Source organism: Sminthopsis crassicaudata, chromosome 2 (assembly GCF_048593235.1).
Source record: "Sminthopsis crassicaudata isolate SCR6 chromosome 2, ASM4859323v1, whole genome shotgun sequence".
In the NCBI taxonomy this organism is placed as follows: Eukaryota; Metazoa; Chordata; class Mammalia; order Dasyuromorphia; family Dasyuridae; genus Sminthopsis; species Sminthopsis crassicaudata.
Genome location: NC_133618.1, coordinates 372,317,571 through 372,336,012, shown reverse-complemented (window position 1 = coordinate 372,336,012; position 18,442 = coordinate 372,317,571). Strand labels below are relative to the sequence as shown.

The 18,442-nt window shown below is 33.3% G+C and overlaps 1 protein-coding gene across 11 annotated transcripts in view; it reads right to left on the bottom strand.

Annotated features, from left to right (window-relative positions):
• The window catches only part of MOK (MOK protein kinase), a 73,488-nt gene that overhangs the window by 18,738 nt on the left and 36,308 nt on the right, over window positions 1-18,442 (bottom strand). For 7 of the 11 annotated variants that reach the window (XR_012486598.1, XR_012486599.1, XM_074291224.1 and 4 more), the window contains 4 exons: window positions 17,236-17,306; window positions 8,016-8,094; window positions 7,858-7,906; window positions 4,897-5,075 (listed from right to left, as the gene is read on the bottom strand). Coding sequence is in view for 9 of the 11 variants with exons in the window: in XM_074291224.1 (XP_074147325.1) it covers window positions 4,897-5,075; window positions 7,858-7,906; window positions 8,016-8,094; window positions 17,236-17,306 (378 nt within the window). In the remaining 2 variants the exon portion in view is untranslated. The remainder of the gene's footprint in view (window positions 1-4,896; window positions 5,076-7,857; window positions 7,907-8,015; window positions 8,095-17,235; window positions 17,307-18,442) is intronic. The other 4 variants (XM_074291230.1, XM_074291227.1, XM_074291228.1 and 1 more) reach the window with 2 other exon arrangements.

Genomic DNA, 18,442 nt, shown 5'->3' with positions numbered 1-18,442 from the left:
TCAGCCACCAAGGCCAAGGAGCTTTTTAAGTTTGTTCCATTTTCAACTTGGACCACCTCATTTCAACTCAAGTAGCCAGGCTTCCCTCCACCCCCAAACCTGGAAGCTCATTAATGATACCAAACTTAGCTCGAAAGCCCTACCAACATAGCCCACTACAATTTAGAACTCCAGAGCTTAAAAGATCCATCAATCTCAGTCTCCCAGCTCAAATTTTTGCCTTTTAAGACAAGAAGTAGAATGATTGAATTGTGAGTTTGGTTCTGGGTAATTTCAGTTCCTGTCTCACTGTGAAAATTACTATGTTCCTTATAGTTAGACTGTGAGGAAGAACACAGAATCTTTTTTGCACTTTGCTATTTCTCTCTTTCTGTGACAGATGAATAAATGAAAGAAAAGTCATTAAGTATTTATTACATGCAAATCATTGGGGATGTAAACAAAAAAATAAGACAGTTATGACAATGAAGATTTTGCTTGACTATGCTTACCAGTCATAAGGGATTATGATTTTTCTTTTTTAATTGGGGGTTGCTAGGGAGAAGGAAGCTAGCAATATGCCAACCAAAAAAAAAAAAAAAGAGAGAGAGAGAGAGACAGAGAGAGAGAGAGAGAGAGAGAGAGAGAGAGAGAGAGAGAGAGAGAGAGAGAGAGAGAAAAGAAAGGGACCATTGAAACATTTTAAAAAATGTACAGAAGAGAAAATTTGCTAAGAATAATTAGAAAATTAGAATAGCTTTGAAAGTAATGTTTAATTTCTCATAGTTTTTTCAAAAAAGAAATCTAGAGATTGTTTTATATGCAGTTTTCTTTTGATTCTCTTTTGTGTAAGGAATTTTTTTTATGTTTGTGAAGTTCTAAATAAAATCAATATTTTTTGAAATATAGGAAAAAAGAGATCTCCTAAGGCATTGGAGAAATCTTTATCTTGTATCCAGATGAATAACCGATATTGAAGAATCCAAAAATATAAGTCAATTCTCAAAATAAGCAGTAATTTAGAATTAAATGTATGTTTTTCAAAGCTGGTTTTGTGCTTTTTTCTCGATTAAAGGTGTATTTGTGTTTTTTTTTTCTTCATTAAAAATATGCTTATTTTAAATTCTGAATTACTAAAGTAAAAGTATTGTCTTAAAATCTACTAAACAAATATTGAAAACTCTACAAACCCACCTAAAATAGTTTCCCTATCCTATTTTATAACTCTCCTCCACCCACCTGTCTCTCTTCTCTGACACTATCTTTTTATTTTGTTTCAATGTTTCTTGTTGTTTCCTGGATACATTACTTTCTGTTTGAACCATTTGATTTTTCTGATAGTTCAATTCTTCAATTCTTTACTATTATCTCTTCTAAACCATTAATTCTCTTGGACATTCAGTCCTCCTTAGAGTCATCTCATGTAACATTATTTTTTACTTCGTTTCTTCCAAGTACCTTTAAAAGTCTTTGTTGATAGGACATTCTTTTCTTTATCCCTAATTGGACTTACTCTCTTCTTGGCTTACCTTTTAGGTTTCTCCCAGGCCATCATAATTTTGGCATTTTGTTATTCCTATTTCTAGCCCCAATTTCAGGATTAGGACTTTATGCTGAAGTCAAACTTTGCTTCTTCCCATGTGCTAAGCTGATTGGTTCAAACCCTGCTTGTTCCTAAGTGGCCCCACTTTCTACAGTATTCCTGGGCTCAATTTTCTGACAACTCAGCTTAGATTTTTTACTTTGGCTCCCTTCTTTATGCACGGTTCTGAACCTGGAACTGCCTCTGCCACTTTTTATGAACCTTACAAGTCTCAACCAAAGTTTGTAATTGGTAACAGGTACTTTGTTCTGGTTGTTTTCCCTGCTATGGCCTGGGCACAGGTCCAGCCTTGTCTCTTCAGAAGGAGGAAAGACTGCCAAAGGGTCACACTAGGCACTTCCTTCTATCGCCTCACAGCCAACCATCTCAGGTAAGAAAGTACATTCAGACCACAGGTACCCTAAAGCCCAGAGCACTGAGTCTTCTATCTCCTGATAAAAGCAAGGCATTCCTTAGGAAAGCTGTTGGGGCCATGTCAGGCATCTTCTCACTATATCACAAAGCAACCATTTACATCTGTAGCAGTACAAGGTATTTTCCTTCTTCTCCTGCCATTTCAGTCTCCTAACTGGGGAAATGGAGAACTTCCAGTGCAAAAAAAGAGGAGCTCTGCCTTTGACATCAAGCCTCTTAGTTTCTCCTTTGAAGGTAGAGAAATGGTACTCTCCACTCAATGATGAACCTTCACATACCTGGGTCATAGCTTTCACATTCATCCCAACTCCAATAGATCATTTGAATGCCATTCCACACACTCTCCTATTTAGTTGCTCACTCCCAATATCCTTAACCATTCCAACTCAAAGTTTTCTTTTAACTTCACCCAGCTCTTCCATTGTGTCATGTGGAATACCTGTGCCATAGGCAATAAATTTCTCTTCATCTTTAATCTATTTCTTTTTCTCTTTCTTTCTTTCCTTTTAATATTCTTACCTGAATTTAATAATTCTCCCTGGCACAGCTTCCCTGACTATCCTTTCTACTAATGGCTATATCTTCACTCATTCTCCTCAGCTTACTAGTCAAGGAAGGGAAGTTGGAATGCTCCTTGTTTTCCATTGCTCCTTTCTCCATCACTCAAGTAATTTTTCTTCGAGTTTCATACTGTATGTCTCCCATATCCTGAAAAATTTCTCAGTTGATCTTTCCATGCCTGCTGTCATCCTATAACTCATCTGCCCTCTGTAACTAAACTCCTTGTAAAGGTCATTTTCAAAAGACCCTCTACTTTCCTCTCTCTTCTGTAGCCCTTTTAATCTGCCTTTTGACCTTATCACTCTATTAAAACTGTTATTAAATGATATAATCACTTCTTTCACCTCTATACTATATTTCACTTGGTGATCATATCAGCTCTTAAGGATTTAATTTCCATCTATGTGCTAATAATTCCCAAATCTACCTATCCTGCCCTATATCTCATCTCTGCTGAGCTCCAATCTCATATCTCCAACTGCCTTTCAGACATCTTGGACTAGATATCCAATAGAAATTTTTAAATCAACATGTCCAGAACAGAATTCATTATCTTTTCCCCTAAACTCTCTCCCACTTCACTATCCCTATTAATGTAGAGGGCAACATCACCTTCCCAATCCCCAAGACTCGAAATCTGGAAGTCATTCTGGATTCCTCACCTCACCCCATATCCAAATTGTTCCCAAAGGCCTATCATTTTCACCTTAGCAACATCTTCCCAAAACCCCCCTTCTCTTCTCTGACACCACCCCACCTTAATGTAGGCTTTCATCACCTCACGCTTTGATTACTGCAATAGTAATCATGCCAACTCTCTGCCCACTGGAACTACTGGTTCTGGTGTCCTCCTCTCTTTACCTAACACCTTTTACTAACTAAACTTTAACCTTACTTTCAAACCCCATAATAAACCTCTTTTATCAATCTAGGTTTTCGGGTCTGTAAATTCCTTTACAGGGGATTCTGCACCACCACTAGACCTCATTTAACTCTGTATCCTTGGGCTGAATCCAAAGGGGTTGTAGGGGAACTCCATTTGACTTCCTGTACCCTGAACCTGCCACTAGACCTCAATTAACCCTAGTTTCATTTAGTTATCCCATATCTAGATCTCATCACTGCTACCACTCTTCCATATAGTGATTGGCCTCCTGTATATTTCACAAACAAGACACTCCCATCTCTAGGCACCAAGTATAGAATGTTCTCCCTCCTCCACACAAACTACAGCCCTAGGTAGCCTCTCCCAACTCCTCTTAATTCAAGTACTTTTCTTTCAATTATTTCCCATTTATCCAGTATCTAGCTTGCTTTGTATATATTTGTTTGCATGTTTTATCTCCCTTTAGATTGTAAGCTCCTTGAAGGCAGGGACTGTCTTTTGCCTCTTTGTATTCCCAGGGCTTAACGCAGTGCCTGACAAATAGAAGGCACCTAAATGTTTACTGATTGATTGTTCTGGTTCTGCCTTTTGCTCTGGTTCTGCCTTTTGCTCTGGTTCTGAGATACTTTTGCACTTTGCTTTACAAGCCATGGCATGGGACTTATCTCCCCGTAGACCAAGCACATGATTCTGGACTTCTTTTTGCATAGTCTAGGACTGGATAGAAGAGTTTATAACTGCTTCTCTTTGGTTTTCTTTATCATTGTTCCTTCTAGAGCTTTATTGGGGTGGGGAATTAGAGGAGATATTACTCATTTAGATTCTAATATACCTTTTCTTTGCTTGTCATCTTTCCCTCTCCACACAAAATCAAAATAGCCGTGGCAGCTCAGGGACTAAGAGCTAACCTAGGTTGCTAATGGATCACAAGAAGCCTAATTCTGATAAAACTGGTCACTCACTATCTTACCTGATTCCTTACCCCTGAGAACAAAGAATTAAGATTATGAGCCTTTTTCTTCTTATCCACTCCCATCAAAGCATCAAATTAATCAGAGTTACTTTGATAGAGCTGTGATCAACAGTAGAAAAAACAAAACTCCCAAACTCTAATGTTTCCTTTTTGGATACAAATCAATGATCAGTATTTGAGAAACAAAATTATTTAAAAAAAAAAAAAAGGGAAATTTTTAGTTTAGAACAAAACCAAGATAAGCTACAGAATTGCTCTTAAATCAAGGATGAAGTAGCATCAAACCATCAAAACTAACCCAGACTTATAATTTAGCTTATTTTAAAATCACAGAATTTTAAGAGCTTGATAGGATCTTATAAATCATCTAGTCAACCTCCTGATTCTATTTAACTCTACCATATAAGGATGAAATGTAATTAGTAATATTTTCAGTTGAGCATTTTTTTTATTTTTAAGTACAATAGCTAATTATTTTACCTCATGATTTCATAAAACACACAGCCAGCACTCCACATATCCATCTTGTAGCTATAATATCCATCTGTGAGGAGACACTCGGGTGCCCGGTACCAACGAGTAGAAATATATTCTGTATATGGCTGCTTAGAATAAACACTTCTACATGACCCAAAGTCTCCTAATTTCAGAAGATCCTGCTGCAAGAAAAAACCCAAAATTTTAAAGCCCAAATAAAATGGATCTGATTCAGCAGCTTCTTTAACGAAATTGGCTTCAAACATGCATTAGTGAAAAAGTTACCAAGATGTAAACATTCTGCAAAACAATAAATCACTGACCTTTTTTGGCATTCATAATCACCCTCTAAATGATGATGGGCTTTATATTTGATGAATTATAAACAAATATTTACAGTTACCATGAAAATCAATATTTGATATCTATTTCCAAATGACTACAAGCTTTAAAATATTTAAAGTCATCCTAAAATGATATCGGTAAAATATATAAAATAACAATAAATTTCCTTTCATTTAGAACAAAGTACATCCTAGGTCAGGTCTGAAAACTGCACCCTCTGACCAACAGTCAACAACCATACTATCTAAAAAACTTGGTGTTATTGCCCAATGAAAGCTTTTAGTCTTCACTGTAACAGATACAATCTGAACAGTTGGGGTTTTCTGCCATTCAAATTAGAGATACTGACTAGACTTGTGATTTCATCAATGTAGAATCATTCTCTCTATACCAATGCAATCTGGCACATTTTCTGAAATTTACAGCTCACTGATTAAAACACAAGCTTAAACCCAGGTCTTTCTAGCTCTGAGGTCAGCCGATCCACGGTACCAAAGTGCCTCTCATTGATGTGCATGTATACGTCTAAAACAGTGTTGGTGGAGTTGTGAAATGATCCAATGATTCTGGAAAGCAATCTGGACTATCAAACTGTGCATACTTTTTAATCTCACATGTCCTTACTGGGTCTGTATCCCAAGGAAAGCATAAAAAGAGGGAAAAGACCCACATGTGCAAAAATGTTTGTAGCAGCTCTTTTTGTGGTGGCAAAGAATTGGAAAATGAGTGGATACCCATCAACTGGAGAATAGCTGAACAAGCTGTGGTAAATGAAGGTAATGGAATGTTATTATTCTATAAGAAATGATGAACAAGCTGATTTATAAAGGCCTGGAAAGAGTTATACAAACTGATAATGAATGAGACAAGCAGAACCAGGCATACATTGTACATAGTAACAGCAAGAATATGTGATGATCGACTATGAAAGACTTGGTCTTTCTCAGTGGTTCAGTGATCCAAAGCAATCCCAATAGACTTGGGACAGAAAATGCCATTTGTATCCAGAAAAAGATCTATGGAGACTGAATATAAAGCAATACATGCTATGTTCCCTTCTTTTTTCTATTTTTTTCTCTCTCATGCTTTTCACTTTTGCTCTGATTCATAAAGCAATGTGTATTAAAAAGTAATTTTTAAAAAATGTGTGTGTGCGTGTTTAATTAAATTAATTTAATTAAATTAAAAGTTTTTAATTAGTTGCTGTGTCCACCCAACCTGTTACCTCCAATCTTCTCTAAATTTCCTTTAGTACTTAGCAGCTTTCTTTCTATTAGAGAGGCACAGAATTGTTTTTCTATTGTTGTTCTATCCCCTTATGCAGCAACATCATTAAAAATAAATAGCCATGGGGTAGCTAGTTAGTGCAATGGATAGAACACCAGCCCTGAAATCAGGAGGACCTGGATCTGGCTTCAGACACTTAACACTTCCTAGCTGTGTGATCCTGGGCCAAGTCACTTAACCCCAACTGCCTCAGCAAAAAACAAAAAAACAAAAAAAAACAAACAAAAAAAAGCCATAGCTGTTTCCTGTGCTTCTTGGAAGCTCATCAGAAATTTCAGTGGTGACTCCTATGTTTAGAACTTCATTCATTCATATTAAATGTTTTCATATCTCAATTATAGCAGGATGTCAGATATAAATACCCATGGGAGTAACTCAAGTGTAATAACATTTTATAGTTAAAAGTATTTTCCATAATTTTCTTCTTTGATCTCAAAACAATTGATATGAGGTAGGCATTGCAATGAACACCATATTTTGAGGATAAAAAAAAAAATGGCTTTAAGTGAAGTGATTTGACCAAGATTATTAAGGCTAATTACTAATTGCATTTCTCAGTATAGATTTCTGATTCCTTCCCTTTAATCAGTCAATCCAAACAGTAATATTTACTAGTATCTGAAATAAAAACAGAAACATTAGACATAAAAACAGAGGCAAAAGACAATCCTTGCCCTCAAAGAGCTCACAATTTATTGGGGGAGACAAGCAAACAAAAAGGTATAAATGAAATATATGTCAGAAAAATAGGAAATAATTAAAAGAAGGAAGACACTAGAATTAAGAGAGTTTGAAAAATCTTCCTGTAAAAGATGAGAAACCACCTTTTCCTCTAAGGTAACATATAGTATCTTGTTTGTCTTCTTTCACCACTCTTCCTATGTCAAAGCCTAATGTTTATGAAAGATACACTAACCCAGTATAAACCTATCTGTTGCTCAAGGGCCAGTCTAAATATTGATTTTGTTTTACAAATGACCTATAAAATTGCAAAGAGTGAGAAGGCATTGAGACAATACCACCAATGAAATCATAAATCCATTAAAATATATGTTTGTATTTTAACAACTTATTAGACTGTTAAACTGTTACATGAGATAAGGGATCCTATCTAAATTTTTATATTATTGCAATGCTTAGCATGGTGCTCGGCACACATAATAAATAATTAGTAAAAGGACACTGAATTGAACTGAATCTGAAAATTGTATTCTCTTAAGATTCAAAATTTACTTAATATCTGGTACACCCCTAGTAACTCTGGAAGATAAGACACAGAATTTTGAATTCCATGTCAAGCCCAATACCATTTTTTTATGTAAAACATCTTACCTTGATTAGTATATTTTCTGGTTTTACATCTCTATGAAATATTCCATTTCTATACCAACACAAAAGGAAAAATAAAATTAATACAAGTATTATAAAATATTTTAATTAAGTGCTAAATTTTCATATGAAGATTTATGTTTATAAACTGAGTCACTTACTTATGCATATGATCAAGAGACTTACACAGCTGATACATATAGTTTGTTATTTTCTTTTCTGGGAGCGGGTGTTTTCTCCCTGTACAGAAGAAACATAACAGTGACAGTTACATCTTTATTGAATTCAGAAGAGAGCCTACAATTTGAAGGGGCAATGAATTAAAAATCCATTTTTTCTTCTCCTTATAAGATAACAAGAATTATTATTTTTGTCCATTTATATGTAAAATATAGGTTCCATAAATTTTACAATTAAAAATACAGATAAAATGGCAAAGTTATCATTTAAAATACAAATGTATTTATTTCAATCTTTTAATCATGGTTTCTAATTAATAAGGATGGGGGGCAGCTAGGTGGTGCAGTGGATAGAGCACCAGTCTTGAATTCAGGAGGACCAGAATTCAAATCTGTCTCAGACACTTAACACTTCCTAGCTGTGTGACCCTGGGCAAGTCACTTAACCCCAGCCTCAAAAGGGGGGGGGGGGTTAAATAAGGATGACACTAACAATTTTGCTTGTCTTAAATTGGAGCACATCTCTGTCCTTTCATTTCTTGGCCCCCAAAATCATGGAAAATTTAAGATGGTTATGTGGGGTTTTTTAAAATATATTTTCACTTAGGTTTGATATCTAGTATGGGTTTTTAATTTTCTATATAAGTAACCACAACAGACAATCCTGAAGTATTTGTGTTGGGTTTTACGGGTTTTTAAAAATTATCACATGACAATGTTGCTTTAGAACTGCAATACCCTAAATATCTTGCCAAGAAATTGAAATGAACTGTTTTGGCATAAAGCTCTTAAGAGCATGGTTTAAATTAATATATTCACTTTTTAAAATTATGTTATATATGTCATTAATGTGTTATGTCTACAAATTGTTTTAACTTTAGAATGCTAAATGTCATGTTCGTTCTTTTTAGGTAAATGTTCCCATTTAAGCTTTTACCGTCATTTTCATAAATAATTGTTTACATATTCCCCTTCCCCCTTTAAGCAATAAACTTCATAAAAGTGGGGTCTGTTTTTTATTCATTTTTTTCAATTACCAGCACAATTGTTTTGCACAAATAAATGTTTGTTTTCTGAATTCTTGGTGTGTACTTTATTTTGACTAAGTAATGATTCCCTTTGTTTTCTACATAATTATAACAGTAATTATAATAATATAAAAAACCCACTAATAATTGATTAAAATATTTTTGTGTCAATAATTAACTTTAATGTGATAGTATAATATAGTTTTCAAATTATTTGTAACATGTTTCCAGAATTTATATGAAAAGTTAAAAATTATACCACATACTTCTTTGTTTTTCCTGACCTGTGGTTCACTGAAATTTTATTTTAAAATATCTATTATAAAGCAAGAAGACAGCATTTTTCACTTTGGCAAAGTCAAAGGTTGCAGAGAGCCCAGATCTCCAACTTTTACTCCCTTGGTTATTTAAAACAATCACCAGATTGAATATTGTCCAAAAAATCCAAAGAAAAACATCAGTAAGTTCTTCCATCTATCCAAGGATGGCATAAAAATAGAGCCAAAAGCTATAGCATCTGAAGAAAGGTCCTATGTCATGATGGGAGCTTGGTGGAACAATTGAACAAAAGAATAAAGAACTCTTAAAATTTACACCTACCCAAAAGACAAAAGAGCAACCCCACAACATCTTTTAAGTAGAGTTTCAGAGAAAAAACAAACAAACCTTGGTCACAAAGACCAAAAGAAGATCTGGAAGAAATTAAGTAATATATTTAAAAATAGAATTATAAGGCTCCTTTAGAATCTGAATAAGAAGGAATTAAATAAGATGAGGATGAGGTGGTATGAATGGCAATGGGTTTGAGGTTTTAATACATCATGAGTCAGGTAAACTCATTTGGTGTAGTTGCCATACTGGCTCCTGACCTAGACCATGAAAAACAGAAGAACAGAGGCTGAAGAGTAAAAATCCTATCTTTCAAGAATGATGACTACTTTGGCACCCTATGGAGGGAGGGTGACCACCTCCTGGCAAGGAAAGCTTAAGGTGAGAAGAGGGAGGGGAAAGATAAAGAGGCATGTCAGATGCTATGAATGGAATTATGAATAAAGAATACTACAGAATTATGACTTTTCAGTACAGTTATTTCACAATTGTATAGACTAGTCAGAAACAAGAAGAGGAATACAAAGATAACACTCGAAAGTTCTTGATACTAATTTTCAGAAGCAGGAAGCAGAAGAGAAAGAAAAAGTAAAGTAATAAAAGAGAGGAATGGCAGGCAAGACGAGGAATATTTATGAAAAAAAAAAGTAAATAAAAGGGCAGCTAAAGAAGTTTTTGCAAATGTAGAAGAGGCCTATGGCACTAACTGGGTCCATGTAGTTTGGCTATGTGACTAACCTTAAGTCTAGCAAGCAGGCCAAAGGCATCTCCTGTACAAATATTTAGTCCTCATCTATTTCAAACAGCCTCCCATACAATGTACAAGGTACAATGAAAATATTATAACTACAATATCTTCATCTTATTCAGAGAAGTTGTTTGCAGTAATTGAATTAATTATGTGGAGCTTTGATGGATATTTTTTTAAGACCACATATTTTACTTTGGAATTGAATACTTTGTGAATACATGTTTTCTCCCTGACATTCCATACCCTCTTAACTTTCTATATGTTATTTTTATCTATACTGATAAAAAAAAAAATCTTTCAAATAGTACTTTTTAAAAGAAAAAGGAAGGAAAAGAATATTCTAAAGAAAAAAATGAGGAAGAAAACATAAATTTCTCAAAATTGAAGGGAAGATTATAAAAATGAACGGAGGATATGGAGCAGAAATCACAAAGGTACATCACTCTAGTCTGAACCTAACAAAGAAAGATCAAACACACACACATACACAGAATTTGGTAAAATAATACATAAGATACAGCCAGGAAATAGGCAGAGAAAAAGGAAAGAGAAGAAAAGGGCTTAAAAAAACAGAATAGGGCCAGAATAGATACAAGCAAAACAAATTTCAGAGAGTGGATTACATAACTAGGATTGGAAAAGTAAAAACCAGTAATAAGGGTTTGGGTGAAGGCAAAAAAATTAAAATCAGATCACTTCAAGTGTAGATCCCTAGTGCTGATCACACCTTTCCTTTTGCCAAATTCTTCCCTGTGACAGGAGAAGGAAGACAAAGAGAGTAAAAAATATAATAAGATATAATGGAGGGAAACATTACATTAGTCATTATGACCATAAATGTGAATGACACTGACAAACATTAGCCATGCAGGTAGATACTACGAATCAGCTTTTCATAATGACAATATGGAAAGAGGAATTATTGCCAGCCTTACATTCTAAATTAACAGCCAATTATATGGTTCTCTCATATATACAGTGTTTCTGACTTTGTAACCAATCATATTATTTTCCTCATCTATGATGCTGCCTTCTAATTTTTGAATGCTTCTCCTTTTGAACATAAACATAATTCCTCAGCCCTTGTTCAGAGTCTCTGTTTTACTGAGGCCCTAAAGATCCCATTTGTTGGTAATGCTAACTTTACCAATAAACATGCTTAGAACTTTGCTGTCTCTGTTTTCCTTAATTTCAAATCACAACAGAAGAAAGGATTTATATTTTAATGGAGATTAAATAATTTAATTGTAAGAAATTAGTGAGCCAAAAAACAAATTACATAATAACATGTAATTTCATCAATAAAAGACAATGCAATAGCATGCTAAGACTTCTGAAATGCAGACAAAGCAAATTAGAGAGAGAACTTTAACTCTCTAATCATTTTCATCAGCAAAAGAAAAAAAAAGATCAATAAAGTGGGCTTGCAACTAAAATAAAACTAGAAGAGCAACAAGTTGCTTTTTTTTTTAACCAACTACAACAATAACAAATTGCCAAAATAGAAATTCTGAAAATAAAAAAAGATAAACAAAATAAAAAGCAGAAAGGAAAAAAAACCTGTATGTAAAAGTAGGAATTGGTTTTATAAAGTAATAAAATAAATAATAAAACATTAATGAATCTGAAAAAATAAAAAAATGAATAATGAGAACTCAGCAATCATGAAGAAAAAATAAAAGAAAATCGTAGAAGCTCTTTTGCCCAACTATATGCTAACAAACTTGACTAAATTAAATATATATTTACAAAAATATAAAATACCTAAATTAGTATAAAAAAGTAGATAATTTTTACAACCCCAAAACATAAACCCAAAATAAAGGAGCCATAAATTCTCACAGAGTAAAAAAACCTCACAGGACAAAATGGATTTATATTAAATTCTATTAAACATTCAAAGATTGCGTAAATTATTTACAAAAATAGAAAAAGTATCCTAAAATATATGTGTGTGTATGTGTGTATGTGTGTGTATGTATGTATGTATATATGCATATCATCTTGCTATCTATACCAGGAAAAGGCAACATAGTGAGGAAAAAAAGCAAAAACAAAAACCATTAATGATTATCAACCCACCTACACTCATCTGACCACACCTACTCGTTCTCTTTCTCTCATACAAATTAAACAAAAATATAAGCAGAGACAACAGCAACATATTAGAAAGTTTATACATAATAACCAGAATGAATTTATACCATAAATGCTGAAATGGTTCAGTAGGAAATTTACTAATATAATAAACCACAATAACAACAAAACCTTTGATTATCAACAAATGCAGAAAAAAGCTTTTGACAAAATAGAACACATTTCTTGAAAACTAAAAAGCATTAAGAATAAAAATACCTTTTTTTTAATATGACAGAGTATCTATTTAAAGCCAAGAACATAAGCACTACACATAAAAGATAAATCAAAGAGGCTTGTCCAGTAAAATCAAGATTAAAGCAATTATGTTTTTATATAATATTACAAATGCTAGTCAATGGAACAGGCAAAAATAGAAATTGAAGGCATAAATATAGGCAAAGAGGAAACAAAATAATGATTTTATTTACTGCAAATAATATGATATCCTACTTATTCCTAGAAGTCAACAAAAAAATTCACTCAAATATTTAATGCCTTTTGTAAATTAGGAGGGCATAAAATTAGGTTTAGGTCAACATGTCATAACATATACCAAAGTAAGCTAAAAATGTAAATATATCTAGAAAATCATCACATCAAAAATTAAAGGACCAAGGAAGAAAATACTTTTTAACAACTATGGATAAGGGATGAGTTTTTAATCAGTATAGAGAAAATCAAAAGAAATAAAATAAATAATTTTGATATTAGACAAATGAAAAATCTTTGAACAAACAAAATCAATTTATTTAAAATTAGATTATTAGAAAATTAGACATAAAGAAGATGGCAGAATAAGGCAGAAATTCATCTAAACTCTCTAACATTCACCTCTAAACAACTATAAAATAACACCTCAAAATGAATTCTAGAGCAGCAGAACCAACAAAAAGATGGGGTGACATAATTTTCCAATACAAGATAATCCAGAAGATGGGCAAGAAAGATGTCTCTCACATGGATAAAAATGGAGCACAATCCAGTGGATCCTATATTCAGGCAAGCCAGCAATAGGTCAAGTCCAAGAGATCTCCTGCTGTTTAGGTTAGAAGCAAGTCCCAAAGCCCCAGTTTTACAGGCCAAGCTGCTGGACCCCACATCCCCAAACCAGGAGGCTAGCCAACAGAATCTACAATTCAAACACATCAGACCAGCAAATAAGCCTCCCAGAGTCCAAGCAAAGCAGACTAGCCACCTGAGGCTTTTCATGGTTCCTGCCCAGCAAGCCAGCCACCGGACCCCATGACCCTAGGCCCCAAATTTCAGAAGCTTGAAACAATGATCCCTCCACCCCAGGAGCAGAATCCAACTTTAAAAGCCATAAGAAAGGCTAGAAAATAAGCCCCACCCCCATCTGATTGTAGAAAATTACTACAGTGATGAAGATCAGAATATACAAATTCAGTATCAAAACACTTACATGCAAAACTTCAAAGAAAAATGAATTGGTCCTGAGCCAAAAAAAAAAAAGTTTTGGAAAAAACTCAAAAAGAACTTTAAAATCAAATAAGTAGAAGAAAAAATAGAAAAAGAAATGAGTGATTCAAGAAAACGGTAAAAAAAAAAAAAAAAAAAGAATCAACAGATTGCTAAAAGAAGCACACAAAATGGGGGAAAATTTTATAAAAATTCACTGAAGAAAACAACTCCTTAAAAAAAATAGACTTGACCAAATGGAAAAGGAGGTATAAAAGCTAATTAAAAACAGTAATTCCCTTAAAAATCAGAATTAGACTTAATTCTGTGGAAATTAATGACTCCATGAGACATTAAGAAGCAAACAATGACTGACTTGGAAAATAGATCCAGGAGATATAATTTAAGAATTACAGGATATATGGGGGAAAAAAAAGATCCTGGATATCATATTTCTAGAAATTATTAAAGAAAACTTCCTTAAAATCCTAGAACCAGAGGGTAAAATAGAAATTAAAAGAATCCCAAAATGAAAATTCCCAGGAATATCATAGCAAAATTCCAGAATTCCCAAGTCAAGGAGAAAATACTGCAAGCAGCCAGAAAGAAACAATTTAAATATCATGAAACCACAGAAAGAATTACACAGGATTTAGTAGCTTCTATATGATAAAATCAAAAGGTTTAATATGGTATTCTGGAAGAATTACAACCAAGATTCACCAACCCAGTGAAATTGAACAAAATCCATTGGGAGAAAATGGATATTTGAAACTAGAGAACTTTCAAGCATTCCTGATAAATAAATAAAAGTTGAATAGAATTTCAAATAAAATTATAAGCATAAAAGCATAAAAAAGTAAATAGGAAAGAGAAAACATAAGAGGATTCAATAAGATTAAACTGCTGATATTCCTATATGGGAAGATGATATTTGTAACACTTAAGAACTTGATTACTGTTAGGACACTTAAAAGCCATATACAGTGAAACTACATATATAACATGACTAAGATGGAATGCGATAAAAAAATAAAAATAAAGAATGAGAAAGAAGATTGTGCTGACAGAATAGATAAGGAAGTGACAAAATGGGGTAAGGCATCTCACAAGAAAAGACATGAAAAATCAATTGACATTAAAGAAAAGAAAGTTCCCTGCTCCTCTAAGAAGGCTTTTCCAACTACTATGACTCACAATGACCATTTCTTTCTCTAGAATCACAAGGTTTAGCAATTAGCATTATGTTAGGGTTATAGAAGGATCGTACAGATCATCTAATAAAATTCATTTATAGTTGGAGAAACTGAGGCCCTGAAAGAAGTGTTCTTGCCCAAGTACAACAATCAGTGGCAGAGCTGGTTATAATTCAGGAAACTCCTGAATAAATTAAGTGCTTTTTTCTCTATATCACAAGTGCAACTGTTCACAAACATTTTTTAGTTTTGTAACAACTAGATTATAAACATGTTAAGAGCAAGAAATAAATCTTACATTTTCTTTATATCCCTCAAAAATTCTGCACACTATTATAGGCAATACTAGACACTTGACTTATTGAGTGATTGTTCCCATTATATTATTATTATTATTAATAATCATTAAACAAATACAAGAAAATTAGTTTCTTAGTAAAACATCAAGGACTGACTCATTACAATACATCATTGTCATTAATAAATATACATAAATGCCTATTATGTGTCAGTTACAAAAAGAGGAATCAGGTGTAGTAATTGCCTGAGAGTTCTTGCAATATAGTAAGGGAGATAAAGTAAGTGTGTGTGTGTGTGTGTGTGTGTGTGTGTGTGTGTGTGTGTGTGTGTGTGTGTGTGTGAGAGAGAGAGAGAGAGAGAGAGAGAGAGAGAGAGAGAGAGAGAGAGAGAGAGAGAGAGAGAGAGAGAGAGAGAGAATGAGAATATGCAAGGTTATGTAAGCTATCAAGTAGAAGAATCAGTAAGTATTAGAGTTCAAAGAAAGAAATAATAACCAAGGGCTGGGATGGTTAAGAAAGCCATCATGGAGGAGAAAAGACTTTAATTGAACCTTGGAGGAGGGGTTGGGCTTAGACAAACAGAGAGGATGACTGTCAAGCTATAAAATTCTTCTATTTTCTACAATCTGTCTAGATGGAGAGAGATGTTTCTGATTAGATGTCTCCAATTAGACACATTTCTTTACCCTTGGGAGTTAAAGATGTTTAATTCAAAATCAAACTGCTTTGAATATTCATGTATATGTTATTACAGAAATTCTTCTTTGCACCTGAGTTTTGAAAATTAACTATTAAGTTTATATAGTTCAGAAATACAAACTATCAAGAAGCAAGGTTAACAGTTTAAAAAGATATCACAAACCAAGTGAATAAAACTGAATGTTTTTAAACTTATATGCGTTGTCATATTTTACATTAGACACAAATGCACAAAAATATTCTAAATAACTTATATAGCTTATTGTGACACATTTAAATGTGAGGTACTGTAACATCTCACTTTTCTGGCACTTCTAAGGAATGAGATATTCTACAAAGGTAGACTTTCAGGTAAATGAAGCTTATACCTTTAAGCAAAAGACATTTTAGAATTTTAATCATTTTAAATGACAATCTTCTTAAATCTTTTACCCTGCTTTCCTATCTTCTTAGAGTATGTTGAACATAATTTAATCTTTTTATGATAATCATTATTACAAATATTAATTACTGTATTTTAGCATAATACATAAGTGCTTTCAGTGGCAACCTATGTAAGATCATTTTTCCCTTATGCTAAATAATCCTGGACTGGTGTACTTTTAAAATTCATTTCTTGTAGTCTTACTATTAGACAGTCAGTTGTTACTTTCTGCCTCTAGGCATACACTCCCCTTCCTGGTTCTAATCTGCCAAAAAAAAAAAAAAAAAAAAAAAAAAACCCACAACCACCACCAGATAATCCAGCTGGTTAAAATTTAGTACATATACTATAAAGACGGGTCTGAAAAAGCTCACCTAGGATGTCATGGTCTTAACATCTGCTTTGCAATCTCTAATGACTTATCTGCTTCTTTTTAGTTTGAAATCAAGGTCACAACATCTCAAGTTACTAAACAAGAAATCTCCAGTGAGTGCAATGTCAATGCATTCTGCATTAGTTATCACTACCATTCCAAAATAATGATTCTCAGACACTAAAGCACTTCAATACATGTAAATAGGTCTAACAACTTTATATTTTAAAACAGGACTTTAAATAGGCTTTCAAGTTAGTCAACATACCTCGTATTAGCTCATAAATATTCATGTCCATAAGTTCACATATTAGTGCAAGAGAACCAGTTTTTCTGTCACTGAAGAAAAAAGCATTTTTTATTCTGTTTTCTCCTCATCAGGATGTATAATCAAATCTTCATTTCTAAATATACTTTGTAAACATAAGGCACTCCCTACACATTGTACAAAGACAACAGCTTAGTGATTAAAAAGGAAAATTTTATTTTAAATCAATTTATAAACAAATTAAGTTGAAATAATAGTAAGAATTTAGTTTAAGGCAGAATTCTAAAAGCCTATTTTTATAAAAATAATTTCTCAAGAACACTTAATAGGCAGATAATTAGGCTGTGCTTTGCAAAAATAAAATTAATAAGATGTAGAATGAAGAGAAAACCCCAGTAGGAGGGGTCTGCTAAGTGAGGGGAACAAAAGAAATAAAAAACAATTACTATTTAAAACACAAGCCTTTCTACAGAATGAAATGAAGAGAGCACTGGGCTTTTAATTGAAAAAACCTGGGTTCAAGAATCCCACCTTCACTGCTGACTGGCTGCATGTTACCCCTCTCTGAACCTTAGTTCCTTTAATTGGTCAAATGTTGGAAATAATATTTTCCTACCTGCCTGCCCCACAGGGCAAGGAAGGCACTTTGTGAATTCTGAGGCACTAAATAAATATAACCAGTTATCACTATTACTATATCATGGGAAGAATAGTTTTACTATGGCTTAGTTGTGAAAACTTATCAACCTGCTTTGAAAAGTGAATCAGGCACAGAAAAATTATGAGGAAGATGACAATCACCACATGCCTGATTTCATCTTAATTCCAATTCTCCATGAAATGGATAGATGGAGATACTCAAACCATTTTTTCTGCATTATTCCAAACCCACTTTAGGGATACTTGAGCTTATAACATTTTATTATATATTAACATATAACATCAATATAACATAATTTAAAGGATCCTTGAAAGTAGTCCATTGTCAGTTTAGGGATAATGATACTGATTTACTCAAAGTAGTTAATCATCAGAGGTAAATGTCACTTAAAAAATCTCTAATTTGGTGCTGAGTTTTCTGCTAGATCTTAAGGACCAAGATTTTGGTGCTTGGTTGGAGCCAGGCCTCTGAATTTAAAACTTTTTTCTATCGTACATTTAGTGAAGTAGTTCACAGAAAATTAAAGCCAGAATTCTTGAGAGGTCT